Source organism: Penicillium daleae, assembly GCF_028827525.1.
Source record: "Penicillium daleae strain IBT 16125 chromosome Unknown utg000009l_segment0_segment0, whole genome shotgun sequence".
Classification (NCBI taxonomy): domain Eukaryota; kingdom Fungi; phylum Ascomycota; class Eurotiomycetes; order Eurotiales; family Aspergillaceae; genus Penicillium; species Penicillium daleae.
In genome coordinates this window covers 988,950-1,002,525 of record NW_026623157.1, presented here as the reverse complement: position 1 = coordinate 1,002,525, position 13,576 = coordinate 988,950, and the positions used below count along the sequence as shown (strand labels likewise).

Below are 13,576 nucleotides of genomic sequence, written 5' to 3'. Positions count from 1 at the left end.
TCCACAAGAAGCTGGGCAATTTTCATTGACTATATACGAATCGTCACAGACGCAATCAAATACGGAGAAAAGAAACTCATAATCACAAACTCCCAAACGGCACAGCCTGTCAATATACAACAAAACACACCGTCATATCTACAACATCCTTTTCTCTGTCATTCTATGCTGCAGTAAGCATACTCTTCCGCCTCTCCTTAATCAACACCGGCACAATACACAGCACAACCGAAACACTGACGACAATAGCCTGGATACCGAAGACCAGACCAAGTCCATTCCGGGCAATCCAGGCCGGCTGGAAGTATCCGACAGCGAAACCGCCGCAGGTGCGCCACATATTTAGGATGGCGGAGACGACGGTAGACTGCTCGGGGTATTTCTCCAGGGCATAGGCTGTGACGGCGCTACAAAAGAATGAGCGAACGATCACTAGGTTTACCACTTTCTCGTTGGGGTGGAAGTAGGTTTTGTGTTGCAAAGATGTACAGGATAAGAGAAGGCCACTTACACGACTGTTCCCACCATACCGATATTCACCATGATCCATCCAAAGGCAATGCCGATCCAGTGCTTGCCAAAGTTCATAGTCAGACCGTACGTGAGTAGACCGCAGACCATGCTGGCGAGGGGGAACCACACGCCGTGCAGGCGGTATTCGGTCCACCAATTGGCGTGGTGGCGCTTATAGACCCAGTCGTTGAAGATGAAGCCGACGACCCAGCCTGGAGAGAAGTTGTTAGGATATTATCAGGGTATGTGTTTGAACAAAAAAAAAGAATCAGATGGAAGACTTACCGCCAAGAGCACCGATCACACCGGCGAAACGCATGGATGATGCCTCGATCGTGTCAAAATTATATGGCGGGCTGTGGAGGAAACTGTCGATTGTGGTGGTGATCCCTGCACAGAAGTATATTAGCAAAAATGAGGAGCGAGGTGAGTAGAAAGTAAAGCACCAGTACTTCGAGACATGAAACTTCGAGAAGATATTATACATACCAATCGGCCACGTAAAGGTCACCAGAATAGCAATACCGGTCATCAGCAATGGGAACTTGAAGACATAAAGCACCATCACCTCGCACCAGTGCCACAATGTCGAGCCCTTGGGGAGCTTGGTATTTCCAACCCCGAAGTACGAACCGGCACGTGAGGTAGGTGCTTTGCCGGGGTTATAGTAAGTCTCAGCGCCGAAGACGAGCACCGTCAAAGTAGATAGCCCATAGATAGCTGTGAGCACGCCAAAGGAATCGCGCCAGTTTGTGCCGGCGCCAATATACCCAGCGAGTGCGGGGCCGAGGAAAGGGCCGACCATGAAAGTTGTGCCCCAGATATTGATCATGCGAGGCCATTCTAGAAGAATTGTTAGGAGTAATAGGATAGAAACGGGGAGAATGGTGTGTTCTTACCCTCTGGACTGTACATATCATGGATGATAGGCAGGCCGATGACCTGCGGGATGGTGCCAAACAGACCCTGCAGCGAGCGGAAGGTCGTAAAGGTAGACCAGTCGTGAGAGAGGGTGGCACCAAGTACCATGAACATTGTGATGACCTGTGGCCAGATCCAGACAGGAAACCTTGAGGGTAAAAGTGGATTAGCCGGATGATTTGACAATCGTAGATAGCCTTCTTGTCTTCCTCAATTGTGGCTACTTACCGGCCATAGGCTTCAATTAGCGGCACTGCAAGCATGCCACCAAAGCCCTGTAGCAGAATACCGTAGTTCATACTCGTTGCCGAGTGCGTGATGCTAATACCCCATTCCATTGCCTGCGGTGTAACGAGCGTGCCACCCCAGACCATCGCTCTGCATTTACCCAAACGCATTTGATTAGTCTATTATTCAATCAAGCTCAATCAATCTTGCGATTTGACTGCTCAACAATTGCAAGCTTTCTGGGTCATTCGGATTGTGATTATAATTCCAACGGGATTTCCACTTACCCATCTGCCAATAGCGAGCTACCCATCAGCGACGCAAAGAGCAGCGTCTTCCGAGTACGACTCCAATTCTGCGGATTCTTCATATCCGACGGATCAACATTCTTCAATTCATGATCTGGAAGAGCCATGTCCTGCGAGAGCGAGGAACTGGTTGCCCCGTCAGTCTCAATCTCGCTCGTGTAATAGACGGGTGTGGGTTTCTCCATGGCGATCTGCGAGATCCGACGCGATCAGCACGAATTCCCCGATTTACAGTGCAACGCACAATGACAATGTCGTGCAGGTTTTGCGTAGGAGTCCACCGGCAAGGGGGGAGGATGACCAAGGGGCACAAGGAAGGAAGGAATATACTAGAAGGGGTGAAGGGAAATAAAAAAAAAGAAAAGAAAAGGATTCTTAGAGCAGTAGTAGGATAAGAGGGCCGGCAGTGGGCATGTCAGAAGGTTTTATGGTTGTATGCAGCTGAAGTTTACATCGGACGGGTTGGACCTGGTTCTCGCGTGGCTTCTGTTGCACAGAGAGACAGGTAAAGTGGGCTCGTTTCAGAGGTAAAATCTGTCAAGATAGGACAAAATACACGTCCAGAAATTGTAGTCAGTAGGGTCTTGTGGCGGCGCAGGATTTGGAGCTATCAGTGTCATAGAATGGGCTGTCCTCCTTGGGTGATTTATCATTACGCCACTAAACAGCCATCACTCGGAGAGAGACCAGAATCAAGAGAGTCTGTGATGAGGAGGAGTTAGTCCATCCATACAAAGTAAATACAACACTCTACGAGTAACATTTTTCCACCTGCATGGCTCGGGTATTTCGAATCTAGAACATAAACCTGGCCAGTTCCCAAAGGAGTCCTGCTCCATCAGTTCTAACTGATCATCTAAACTCAAATGTTGTGTATACTTTATGATGTCTGGTCCAAGTTCTCCCCCACTTGGCTCCCGGATCCACGAAAACGTCAGAACCACTGGAATCAGCGATCCAACAAAAGCCACACCTCACAACCCTTCCGGGCCTGAGATACCGCGCTCATCCCTGCACGCCCCGCCCCAAGGAGGACTGCACTACCGGCCCCTCATGTCTTTGTGGCGCCAAGGGCCGCTACAATACGCTAAAGTAGAGAACGAAATGAACATGACTCGAGTAAACGAGCAAGATGGTTGGGAGAGAAGTGTACGGCAATCCTGTACTTGAACTTGGACCGCTCGGCTCTTTATGCGAATACAATTGTATGCTTTTTCATCCGTGTGTTCCGTGCGGTCTTTGAATAATAATTAAATAAGACTATTGTACGGATCTGATTTGGAAAGTTGGCGAAAGTAAATTACCTGCGGAGTGCTTTTTTAGTTCACTAAGCCGCGCCAACGCAAGGCCCCTTGCGCATCATCGCTGTCTGATTCGTCTGATGTTGTGATGTGTTAGATTAAGTATTTTTGTTTTTCTCCCTCTTTTCTCTCTCTTTTTATCCCTCCCGCTCGGTTTTCTGAACTCGGAATTATTAGTAATAATCTCAACGACTGGGCCTAATTGGAAACCAGATTCTCACAAAGTGAATACAGTAGTACACTTTCTAGACTCATCTTACCATCAGCACCTCGCTATTTCAACATCAAGGGGCATCTTGAGCAGCTAATCCACTACGGCCACATTAGTGGCATCGGCCGATTTTCCTTCCCGTGTATATACGCGGTCACAATAATCCACATGGTCAATTCTTGTCATTGTTGAATTTTGATTATGATCCCTGTCACTTTCCTTTCTTGACCCCTCTACCATTCGACTATTCATACAGTCGTTATCACAACATCTTAGAACTAATAATGCACAATCCTTAAACTGGTTCTAATTCACATCTGTCATCTTATTCGCAGTTCTTGGCCGCCCGCCGCGACGGAATCTAATCTACATAAGACACACGGCATAACCGCCTGCCTGAGTACATCGCTGGCATCCTTGTTGAAAGCGAAAAGTCACCGTAATGCAACAAGACTATGTCTAGAGCCACCTAGCGATTCCCACCCCATTACCAGGTCTTGCTCTTGGTTCCAATTAAGCTTCCAAGGTATTGAATATGTCATTACTCAACCGTCTGGCCAGCCTCACGCCTGCGGTACCCCCAGGTGCTGCGCTAGCAGGCACTGTTACGATAGTAAGTGCAAGCATATATCGAAGACTGATTGTCGCGTTCCGAACTGATGAGAGATTAGCCAGCATCATTGGGTTTTGTCCCTGTCGCCGTGCACTTTGATCTATTTGGGGAATTGGTTCGTCATGGAGGCCCAGCAAGCGCAGGGGACATCGCTCGTGCAGTCAACGAGGCCATTCAAAAGGATGGTGGAAATAAACCAGAGATCTGTAAGTGAAATGCCTATTCTGTGTGTCGCGAACAATGCTCTTTGAGTATCCCGCCACCTAAAACTCTACTGCACTCTTCTCGCTTTCTACAAGTTGCCTTGTCCTGTAGCTAACACCAGCCTTACAGCGGTCCTCCTCGCTGGTATGTCATCTAACCCTGATCTCAACCGCCCCCCGGTCCATGTGGCGCTGAGTCCCGCCGGAGCCTCGGCGACTTCTGGAATTTCTTAATGAAAAACAAATTAATATTCATTCTTGGCATGCAGCCGACACACTTTACATCATGGCCGGTCTCGGGCTGGTCGAGCGCGTGGACGAGGATTGTTTCGTGGACAATGCTATTACCCGCCACATGGTTGACATGCCGTCGGCGCAGCATGGTGCCGTACACTTGTGAGTGATTTTGCTTTATCCCTGTCTATAACCACTTGGCATTGGTTTCATCAAATTAACCCCCCTGGTTTTCGCCACTAGTTGCACCGAAGGAATGATGGCGGGGGCGTTCTTGATGAAGAAACTCCAGGATACGAACTTCGCCTACCCCTTTGCAGAATGCGATGGGCCCTTCCAGTATGCCTATCAATTGATGGGCGAGAAGGATCTGGCCAAGCAGCACACGTACTCCATAATGGAGGCGCAGGGCCGTATGGACAGCTTTAATCAGTTTATGGTTGGCAAGTTCCTCAAATTCGGGACCTTTCCCGAACGTGTGGCAGGGATTGGCTACGAATTAGGCGCCGTACTAGGTGTAGCTCCTCATACTTCCAGTACGAGCTCTAGTCTCCGCGATGACGAGGTAGCCATGGTAGACATTGGCGGCGGACGAGGCGAACTCCTCCTCGAAGTGCAAGCACACTACCCCCAACTCCAAGCATCGCAGCTTATCGTGCAAGAATTCAACGCGGCCATCGACGACGTCCCTGGCGTGCGGCTGATGGAGTGGAACTACAAGATCTCTGAGGAACAGCCGATCCGGGGAGCGCGTATATACAGTCTGCAACATATCCTCCATAACCTGCCCGACCTGGATGCGGTGGCGTTGGTGCAGAAGTTGGCGCGGGCGATGGTCCCGGAATCGCGGCTGCTGATTATCGAGTATGCGAAGAACTTGACCTATACGAACTTGCACTCCAGCATGATTGCCTTGTATGGGGGGCGTGAGCGCAGTTCGACGGAGTGGCGGCAGTTGGCGGGGGTCTGTGGGCTGAAGGTGAGTTTTGAGAAATATGAGACGGCTGGAGAGTCATTGGTGGAGATGCGATTAGTTTAGTGGTAGTTAGTGTGCCGTAATGGAATGGTAGTCTATCGTTGGAACTTTAAGTCCAGAAAAGTGTATACTGTAGTGTGTAATGTTGGATGGAAAATCGAGTCGAGCCGAGCAAGTTCGGGCGGATCGCCGGACCTCAGCCCGGACAACTCCATCGCCTTTCTTTGGTCAACTCTCGGAATAGAATGCGATACATCTTTCATCTTGCCGAATGGCTGTGTGATCTGTGATCTGTGACAGCAGATCTAGTTTGTCCACACGATAGAGTTAATCGACGTGTTCCTGGACATTGCGTGAACCCACTTCAGCTGATCTGTCCAGCCTCCCATTTCCCTCGATCTGTCACATTCGGAACTGCAAATTCCAATCTTGACAGACTCAAGTTGAGGTCAACATTGGACTTCTGACTTTTTAGCCTCCCCCTCCTTTCTGGGTCTCACCAATCCATGGACAAGCCCCAGGCCCTAGTGGGACGTCTTTTGGGGGCTGAGGTTCCTGGTCTAGCGTTAATCCACTGCAAAGCATGCCCACATCATCCACTACAGCTCGCGAGTCCCCTCAGTGATCACCCGCCAAATCTTATCCTTTCCTCTTGATAGAATGTCCATTATTGGTCGGCATTGGTCTCTGGTCTCCGATACGCTCGCAGATCCTCATAGCCCTGACTCTCCGAGCGTAGCGTCTGATCGGATATCCAAGCTGTGGTTCGTTCTGGTTCCTGAGATCCGCTGCGGGGCATTCATTCCCTATCGCTCCGCCATTTCTGTGATGAGTGAACAAAACAGAATCACTGTCGTAAGTTTGTGATCTGCAAATTGTGTTGACGCACGCCAAGTTGGAGGATCCGGCTATTGAATGCAGTTGCATGTAAGAGCCGATGTTGACTTTTGCATTTTGCTTTTCCCTGTCACACCCCTTGCGCGGCGACGCATGGCTTTACATGGTTGCCATTCGACCCCGGCTCTCTCCACTGAGGTCCGACTGTGGAATGTTGCTTGTGAATCACTTTTTGCTCACGCGTCCTCGAGCCAAGGGGTGTACAGTATGGAGTCCACATGGCCCTGGACAGGAGACTGACACCCTGTGCGCTGAAGAATGGACGGACCATACATCCTATCCATATCATTGGTACGGAGTGCTCATCGTCTAAGCACGAATCTATTTGATGAGTATGGAGTTGATCGTTCTCTGGAATACCTGACTCGTAGTATTCTCGTCCAGTGGGCTGGGAAGTCCTAATTCTGCTAACCCACGCGAAGAATTCTGTGTTTTCATTCGCGTGGACACAATCTTCCGATGCCATATGGAGATGCAACCGGATCTTCTGGGTGAGATTGAGAAGTCTGGCGCATGGTAGATATCCCTGCTTCGTAGCTAGCCTTACGAGTCGGTTAGTGTTCATGAACTAGGTATCAGGAATAACCACCGCGAGAACAGAGCCTTTATCCACAGCAGCGATATCTTAGCCGCCGAGTTACAACTTGGTTACTTTCAAGTACAGTGTACGAATACTTCGTTCAACAGAAAGAGCCAGCAATTAATCTTCAATGTTAGTCCTAGGTTCGGTGCGATGAGTCTAATAGGGATATGCACAATGACCCATAGAGTCGTTGGCTAGAGTTCAACCCACTGCATCCTCCCACAGGCGCTACAGTACATATTCTTCTTTAGGCTACCGGTCCCTTCTTAATTAATATCGCGCAAACAAGATTTTTATTCTCATGGCACCACCAATCTGGCCTGCGGGACTGGTGTGGACAAACTTATTCCGTTACCTTATCCAACACAGTAAACACTCCCGGCTGAAGCATGATCCTCCTCCTCCTCTACTTTAACCTTTCAAATTTTAGCTAGCCTTTGTCTTTCCTAGTGGCTTGCGCCCTGGATACCTATTGTATTGGTATTACTTCACGGTCCTTACGAGTTCTCCGGAGTAAAACATCCATCCCTTGTTAGAGCCTGTTCCCTTCTTAGGCTAATAATACCTCCAACTCCATACGCCACAACACTGACAGACACTTACACGACCAGAATCATAAATAAAGAAAGTCAAAAAAAGACGGCAGGCTCTAAAACTCTTTGGAACTCGACCTGTAAAGCGTTCGCCAACACCAGACTTTGTTGGGCTTTACCTGCCTTCCGAGAGGGCCCCGTTCCACTGGTTCGTCCACAGCGCAGGACAAGCTCAGCCAGGGCGATCGGATCAACTTTCTGATTTATCAAGGTACATCTGCTCTGCAGATCAAGTCAAGCTCATTGTGATTCAATGAGCTTGTGTCTGGCACATTGGAAAGTTTACCCCTCTTCGGGTTTCTATTGCTCACTAGACAAGGCCCAATGTGATTGAAAGTACTTGAAATTGCACTCCCCCGCTTGTGCTGCAGCTTGACGAAGATCGCGATCGAGATTGATTTGCGCATTTACATCACTCCCACTGCCATATCCCTACCCTTTGCTTTTTGATCTCTTGCATCGTTCTGTGAATAATCAATTCTTGTGGCCCTTGCCTTCCTTGTCCTTGCCACGATGGACAGTATTCCCCGGCCGTCGGAGGGTGATGTTGATATCGGTGCGTTGCTCTTTGCATAATGCAGATACCCTGGTAATACCATTGTGACTGACATGATTCCATAGGAACTGGCACGTTTGCTGCTTGCTGGGTATGCTAAATGCCAATTTCTGATGATGTGAACTTGCTGTTTCTAAAAATCGACAATAGGTTCTCACCGGTGTCGCGGGAGTTACACTTCTATTCCGTTATGCAGTAAAGAGCTGGGTGCGCTTTGCATTGCCCCAAGTCACTGCCCCCGAGCGTGTCTGGGGCTTCGAGGACTTGTTTTTCCTTGCGGGCTACACTCTCGACATTGGACATATGACTCTGATTCAAATGAGGTGAGCACACACGCATGACCTGCTACGTGCTACCGAAATGGCAGTCAACCCACTTGCTCAGTATGACGATCGACTGACGATTTTCTCCCCAGTTCACAATGGGGCCTGGGTCGGCATTTTTACTACTTGTCAGGCGTACAGCGCTCAACGGCCATGAAGTATGACTTCTATTCACAGCCGCTCGCTGTAGCCGCAGCCATGGTTTCGCGGACAGGCATGATGTGGTTCCTGTTGACCTGCTTTGCCGCGAGCGATAAGAAGATTCGCGTTTCGATTGTTGTGTGTGCCATTGTGCAGATTATCGTTAATATGGTGACGATTCTGCAAATCATATTACAGTGTGGGCCGAATCCCTACCGACCGGTTTGTGCTCCGTCCTGAGCTTCATTCCTTTTGTATCCTGCTTATCTCACTCGTTTATTGCAGTCAAATCGTGTTGAATACTTCCAGTACATGTGGACTCCGCTGCCTAGTGATGGATCGGTTGTCTGCCAATCGCCTAATGTCCAGACTACCGTTGGTTTTGTGCAAGGAGGTAAGTCACATTCTTCATATAAACCACCCGCGACATTGTAACTAATTGTCTAAAGGGTTCAACACGATCATTGACTTTATACTGGCCGTTATCGCCGGTGTCGAGCTGTGGCAATTCTTTCTCCGTACCATACACCGCGAGAACTTGTCCTTTTGGTCGCAATTCAAGAAGATCAACAGTACCGTTCGATCTCGTCGTCTTTGGCAAACCATTACCCTGTGCGGTCCGCTGATTCTCTCTGGTGCGGCCTCGATTGTGAAAACATATGTGAGTCTTCAAACTTTGATGGCCAATTTCTCAAATAAAAGTCGCTAACCAATCGATCCGTTTTATAGAAATTGAAATCCCTTGGCGACAGACTCGATTTCACCTACAATATCGTCTCTTTCGTTTTATGGGTAAAGTAAGTCAAATCAGTACCTCCATACCTTCATCTTGTCTGTTATATCCACGAGTCTAACACGATGCACAGAATCGAAAACTACAGCATTCTCCTCGCTTCCTGTGCCCCAGTCGCCCGACTCTTCCTCCGCACCATCGTCGATGCCCGACGCGACGGCCACCTGGGCTACTGGTCTAAATCAAACTCAAACAATAACGCCTCCAACGACACAGAACTAAAAAACAAACAGAGCCGAAGCAAAACCGGGTGGATGGACTCGGCTACAGCGACAGCTACAGCAACGTCTCAGTGGCAGGACGAAGAGAGCCAGCATACGAGGTGGAGTATTCAAGAGCGCTCTATGAGTCGGTTGTCAAAGGGTTATGGGCATGAGATAGAAGGTATGGATGATGGCGGTGTCACAGTGAAGACGGATATTGTGGTGCAGGTTGACGATGGACGGTCGACATCGAGTTGGGATGCGAGGCTTTTGCCTGGTGGTGGGGAGATGCCTATTGGGAGGGAGGAGTATGGATATCATGCTCGGTGAAGTATTAGGTGACGGGAATTAACCTTACCATTGATATCATGGTCATAATGCGTGTACATGGATGTGGTGTTTCGTATATAGCATGTACAGGGATTTTTAATTCGATCGGGCCAAAATCAAAGTTCTTTTCGCGTTCATCTGCTTTTGGATTGTGTAACGAGATGCTATATAAACGAGTCGCCTGTGAAAGAAGCGAGGTGAGACATATATCCTACCCAATGTCCAAGCATGCAAATTGCGACTAGAGTTCCTGACAGGCTAGCTCCTAAAGTAATCTAGAAGAGATGGAGCCGGCAGGAGAATTTAGTATATTAATACCAAAAGAGAGACAAGCCGAGCCGTACCTAGCTAATACACGATCTAGAGAAGTATCATGATTATAAACAATGACAGTGACAGATCTTGATAAACATGATAATAGAGTTATGTTCCAGCCGTACATTGTTATTGGTTGTTATAGTACATAGTTTACAGAAAGCCCGCCCTAACGCTAGTTAGCTTACAGGGACTGAGTCCTTCTATCCTTAGAAAGTGATTCTCGTATAAGCATAGGTTAGACTTAACTAGTTAACTATTTTTTCCTTCCTAATCTACAGGGTTCAAAATCAGATTCTGCCGATTCAAATTTTGCCGATTCAGCGTTTTGGCGGTCCACTTGCTTACTATTGATTCCTGTAAGCGGTGAGGGCTCGACTACAGTAGGCGGCTAGCCTTTCCCGATCTACCCCGATCTACCCCAGTTGCCCCAGTCATTTTGCATTAGCCTCAATTACCAATGCGGAACGCATAAAATCCTGCATACAGACTCGATTCTGGTTCCCCCACGCAGACGCAAGCATTGGGCGTTGTAAAAAAATATCATTGGCAGTGTGTATCATTGGGTTACCACGCCACCACCGTATCCACGACGCCTCTGGCCGGCCAGCGGTCGCTGTCGCTTGTGACGACCCTGCCAGAACCAGTCCCACGCGCTTAAAAATGGGTATGGATAGGGAGCAAGACACAGCCGATGCAAGCAGCGCGGGAGAGAGACCAGCCAAGAGGCGTGCCCGGAGTGCTCTGGCGTGTCAAAGGTGCAAGACTCGCAAGCAGCGCTGCGATAACGATTTCCCGTCATGTTCGAGCTGCCTGTCTGCCGGCGAAGCTTGCTCGTACGGGCTCAAGCAAATATATCCTGCCGAGTACGTGAGTTCTCTGGAAAACCGTATTGCAGAACTGGAAAAAGGAGCCACTCCAGCTGCCCAGACAGCTGCGGCACCTCACCTTTCTAATATACCCGTCTACCAAAACCAACACTTGGCCAGGGATTCTGTGGATTCTCCAGGAGGCAATGACGTCGCAGAAGATGGCGAGTCCAATGCAGAGGCCGGGTCTGGCGTTATAGCGCTGTCACCAAACTCCTTCCTCGGGACCTCCAGTGGGTTTCCGCTGGCAAAGCTACTTAAATCTGCCATAAGCACCTCCGATGACCCGAGTCGAATAGGTCGATCAACATCCAAAGGAATAATCACTTTTGCACCGCATCTGACAACTCCCTATGAGACTGGCATGCAGAGAGGACCTCCGATGTCTTCTGGCAGGGCAGACATGCCTACGGATGAAGTCGGCAGAAAGCTCATCGATGCATACTATTCCAGAGTGCATCCGAAGCACCCGTTTCTGTCCAAGAAGAAGATCATGCGTCTGCATAACGGCAGAGCGAACCTGGTCCCAGCGCACAAAATTCCGCCGTCCACCGAGAACAGGGCAGACCTGTGCGATTACGCCATCCTCCATCTAGTGTACGCGATTGGTGGCAGGTACCTGCAACTGACACCTGACAACAAGCATGCGTCTCCGAGTGTGAGTCTGACTACGATCCTCTGGTGGTGCTAAACTTAACACTGATCGTGACCCAGGAGCATTATGCGAGCGCTTTAGCCGATGCCGAGACCATCTTCTCTGTTCAGAGCCTCGAAGACTTGGACGCAATGCTCTTGATTTCTATATATCAACTGAGATCGCCAACAGGGCCTGGAATATGGTAGGTACTGGACTTGACATTTGACATGCCCAAGTTAACAATCGTAGGTGGATAGTCGGAACGACGATGAGGCATTGCATCGACTGCGGCCTGCACCGCCGGTCCAACAACATATCGGCTCTGCTTGATCAAAGACGCAAGCGTATCTTCTGGACAGCATACCTGCTCGAGCGTTCCGTGGCAAGAACAATGGGACGACCACTCTCGCCATCCGATAGAGACATCGATGTAGATCTTCCAGCAAACATTGATGACTCGATAGAGACTGAGAGCGAGGTAGTCGCCGCACTGGCAGAAGCAGAGGCGAATCCCACCCAAATCACACCACTAACAGCCGCCATCCACATCTTCCGGCTGCAACAATTGGAGTCCAAGATATCTCACACGGTATGTCGCGTGGACAAACCCGTCGGCTCTATCAACCCACGCAAGATCACCGCACTGCGAGCTGCTCTCGAGGAATGGAAAGCCAATATTCCCATCACTCAAGACTACTGCGCAAGGGAAAAGCACCCGTATGTCACGCATGATTACCACATGACGCAGTACCACAAAGCACTGGTCTTGCTATTTTTGCCTTTCCTGCCATCACTCACACCGACGCAACCAGAATTCCGCCAAGTTGCATACTCGGCGGGCCAGATATGTCAGCTATATAAGCGTCTCTACGATGACCAGACTTACATCTCATTTTCTCTGTTAGCCCTCCACGCCAACTTTGTAGCTGGCCTTGTGCTGGTTTATTGTTTCTGCATGGACCCATCAATCTTCGATGCCAAGTTTAGCAGCGACATCCGTGCATGCAGCACTCTCTTATATACTGTATCGGAACGGTGGCCCGCGGCACGCAAGGTCCGAAATGCCTTTGATCGCCTCGTCACAGTCACGGTTGAGGGCGAACATAACAGGCAATCACGGGGACCTCGTCCTAACACCACCGGCGGGTCAGTGCAGTTAGAGGCCGAGCAGACTTTGGGCGATGAAGGTGGTTGGACTTCGAGCGACGGGGCCCATGAGAGTATTTGGGATAGCTTCGGGATGGCCCTGGGTGATTACCAAATCAGTGCTGAGACTTGGATGCAGGACAGTATTTTCCAAGCTATGGATGCCTTCCCGTCAGAAGATTAGCCCTTTGAGGTACATGTGCATTGTTAGCGAGTCATGAACTCTCAGCAAAAGATGCCTAAGCAGGATAGCTAAAGAGACGGTGGCCAACAGTTGGACGCAATACCTCTGCCCGAGACATAGCACCGTATAAGCGTTCAAGGTTGCTAGACGGATGTGAAACGTCCAACATGAATAAGAGCATAATTTTGATTGGTTCATTAGGTTGATTCGTTTTGATTTAATCCATTCTACATTGCCAAATTAAGAAAATACTCCTACTCTGAAACCTGTGTTGTCCAGGCCGCGGTCCGGGTCGTCAAGGTCCTCGCAGGTCGTGGCGAGGTCTACAGCCATACCCTGGGATTTGATATGGTTCGATGAACTTCATGGTAACAACACTGGTGATACTTGACTACATGTGGAGATCTCAGATAACAAGATCGCTGGGGTCTCGGTATTCCCGCCTACGTGAGCAGTCCGCATTTTGGTCCGCCCTAACTGAGACACTAATTTTCTCGA

At 49.3% G+C, this 13,576-nt stretch overlaps 4 protein-coding genes across 4 annotated transcripts; 3 read left to right on the top strand and 1 right to left on the bottom strand.

Moving 5' to 3' along the window:
* Positions 1-163: 163 nt before the first annotated feature.
* Positions 164-2,155, bottom strand: N7458_011565 (putative MFS transporter; the record flags this gene model as incomplete). The annotated part of the gene is made up of 7 exons (XM_056914947.1): positions 164-407; positions 512-725; positions 799-903; positions 1,003-1,356; positions 1,413-1,582; positions 1,663-1,812; positions 1,950-2,155. The coding sequence occupies 7 exons, from the start codon at positions 2,153-2,155 to the stop codon at positions 164-166; spliced, it is 1,443 nt and encodes a 480-aa protein (XP_056759701.1).
* A 1,862-nt stretch (positions 2,156-4,017) lies between these two features.
* N7458_011564 (putative O-methyltransferase) lies at positions 4,018-5,571 on the top strand (the record flags this gene model as incomplete). The annotated part of the gene is made up of 5 exons (XM_056914946.1): positions 4,018-4,095; positions 4,154-4,301; positions 4,429-4,443; positions 4,568-4,694; positions 4,776-5,571. The coding sequence occupies 5 exons, from the start codon at positions 4,018-4,020 to the stop codon at positions 5,569-5,571; spliced, it is 1,164 nt and encodes a 387-aa protein (XP_056759700.1).
* Positions 5,572-8,094: 2,523 nt separating this feature from the next.
* Positions 8,095-9,927, top strand: N7458_011563 (uncharacterized protein; the record flags this gene model as incomplete). Its single annotated transcript, XM_056914945.1, has 8 exons — positions 8,095-8,137; positions 8,203-8,228; positions 8,288-8,460; positions 8,553-8,823; positions 8,887-8,995; positions 9,051-9,262; positions 9,331-9,398; positions 9,468-9,927. The coding sequence occupies 8 exons, from the start codon at positions 8,095-8,097 to the stop codon at positions 9,925-9,927; spliced, it is 1,362 nt and encodes a 453-aa protein (XP_056759699.1).
* Positions 9,928-10,905: 978 nt separating this feature from the next.
* Positions 10,906-13,078, top strand: N7458_011562 (Zn(II)2Cys6 transcription factor; the record flags this gene model as incomplete). The annotated part of the gene is made up of 3 exons (XM_056914944.1): positions 10,906-11,769; positions 11,826-11,950; positions 11,998-13,078. The coding sequence occupies 3 exons, from the start codon at positions 10,906-10,908 to the stop codon at positions 13,076-13,078; spliced, it is 2,070 nt and encodes a 689-aa protein (XP_056759698.1).
* Positions 13,079-13,576: the final 498 nt, after the last annotated feature.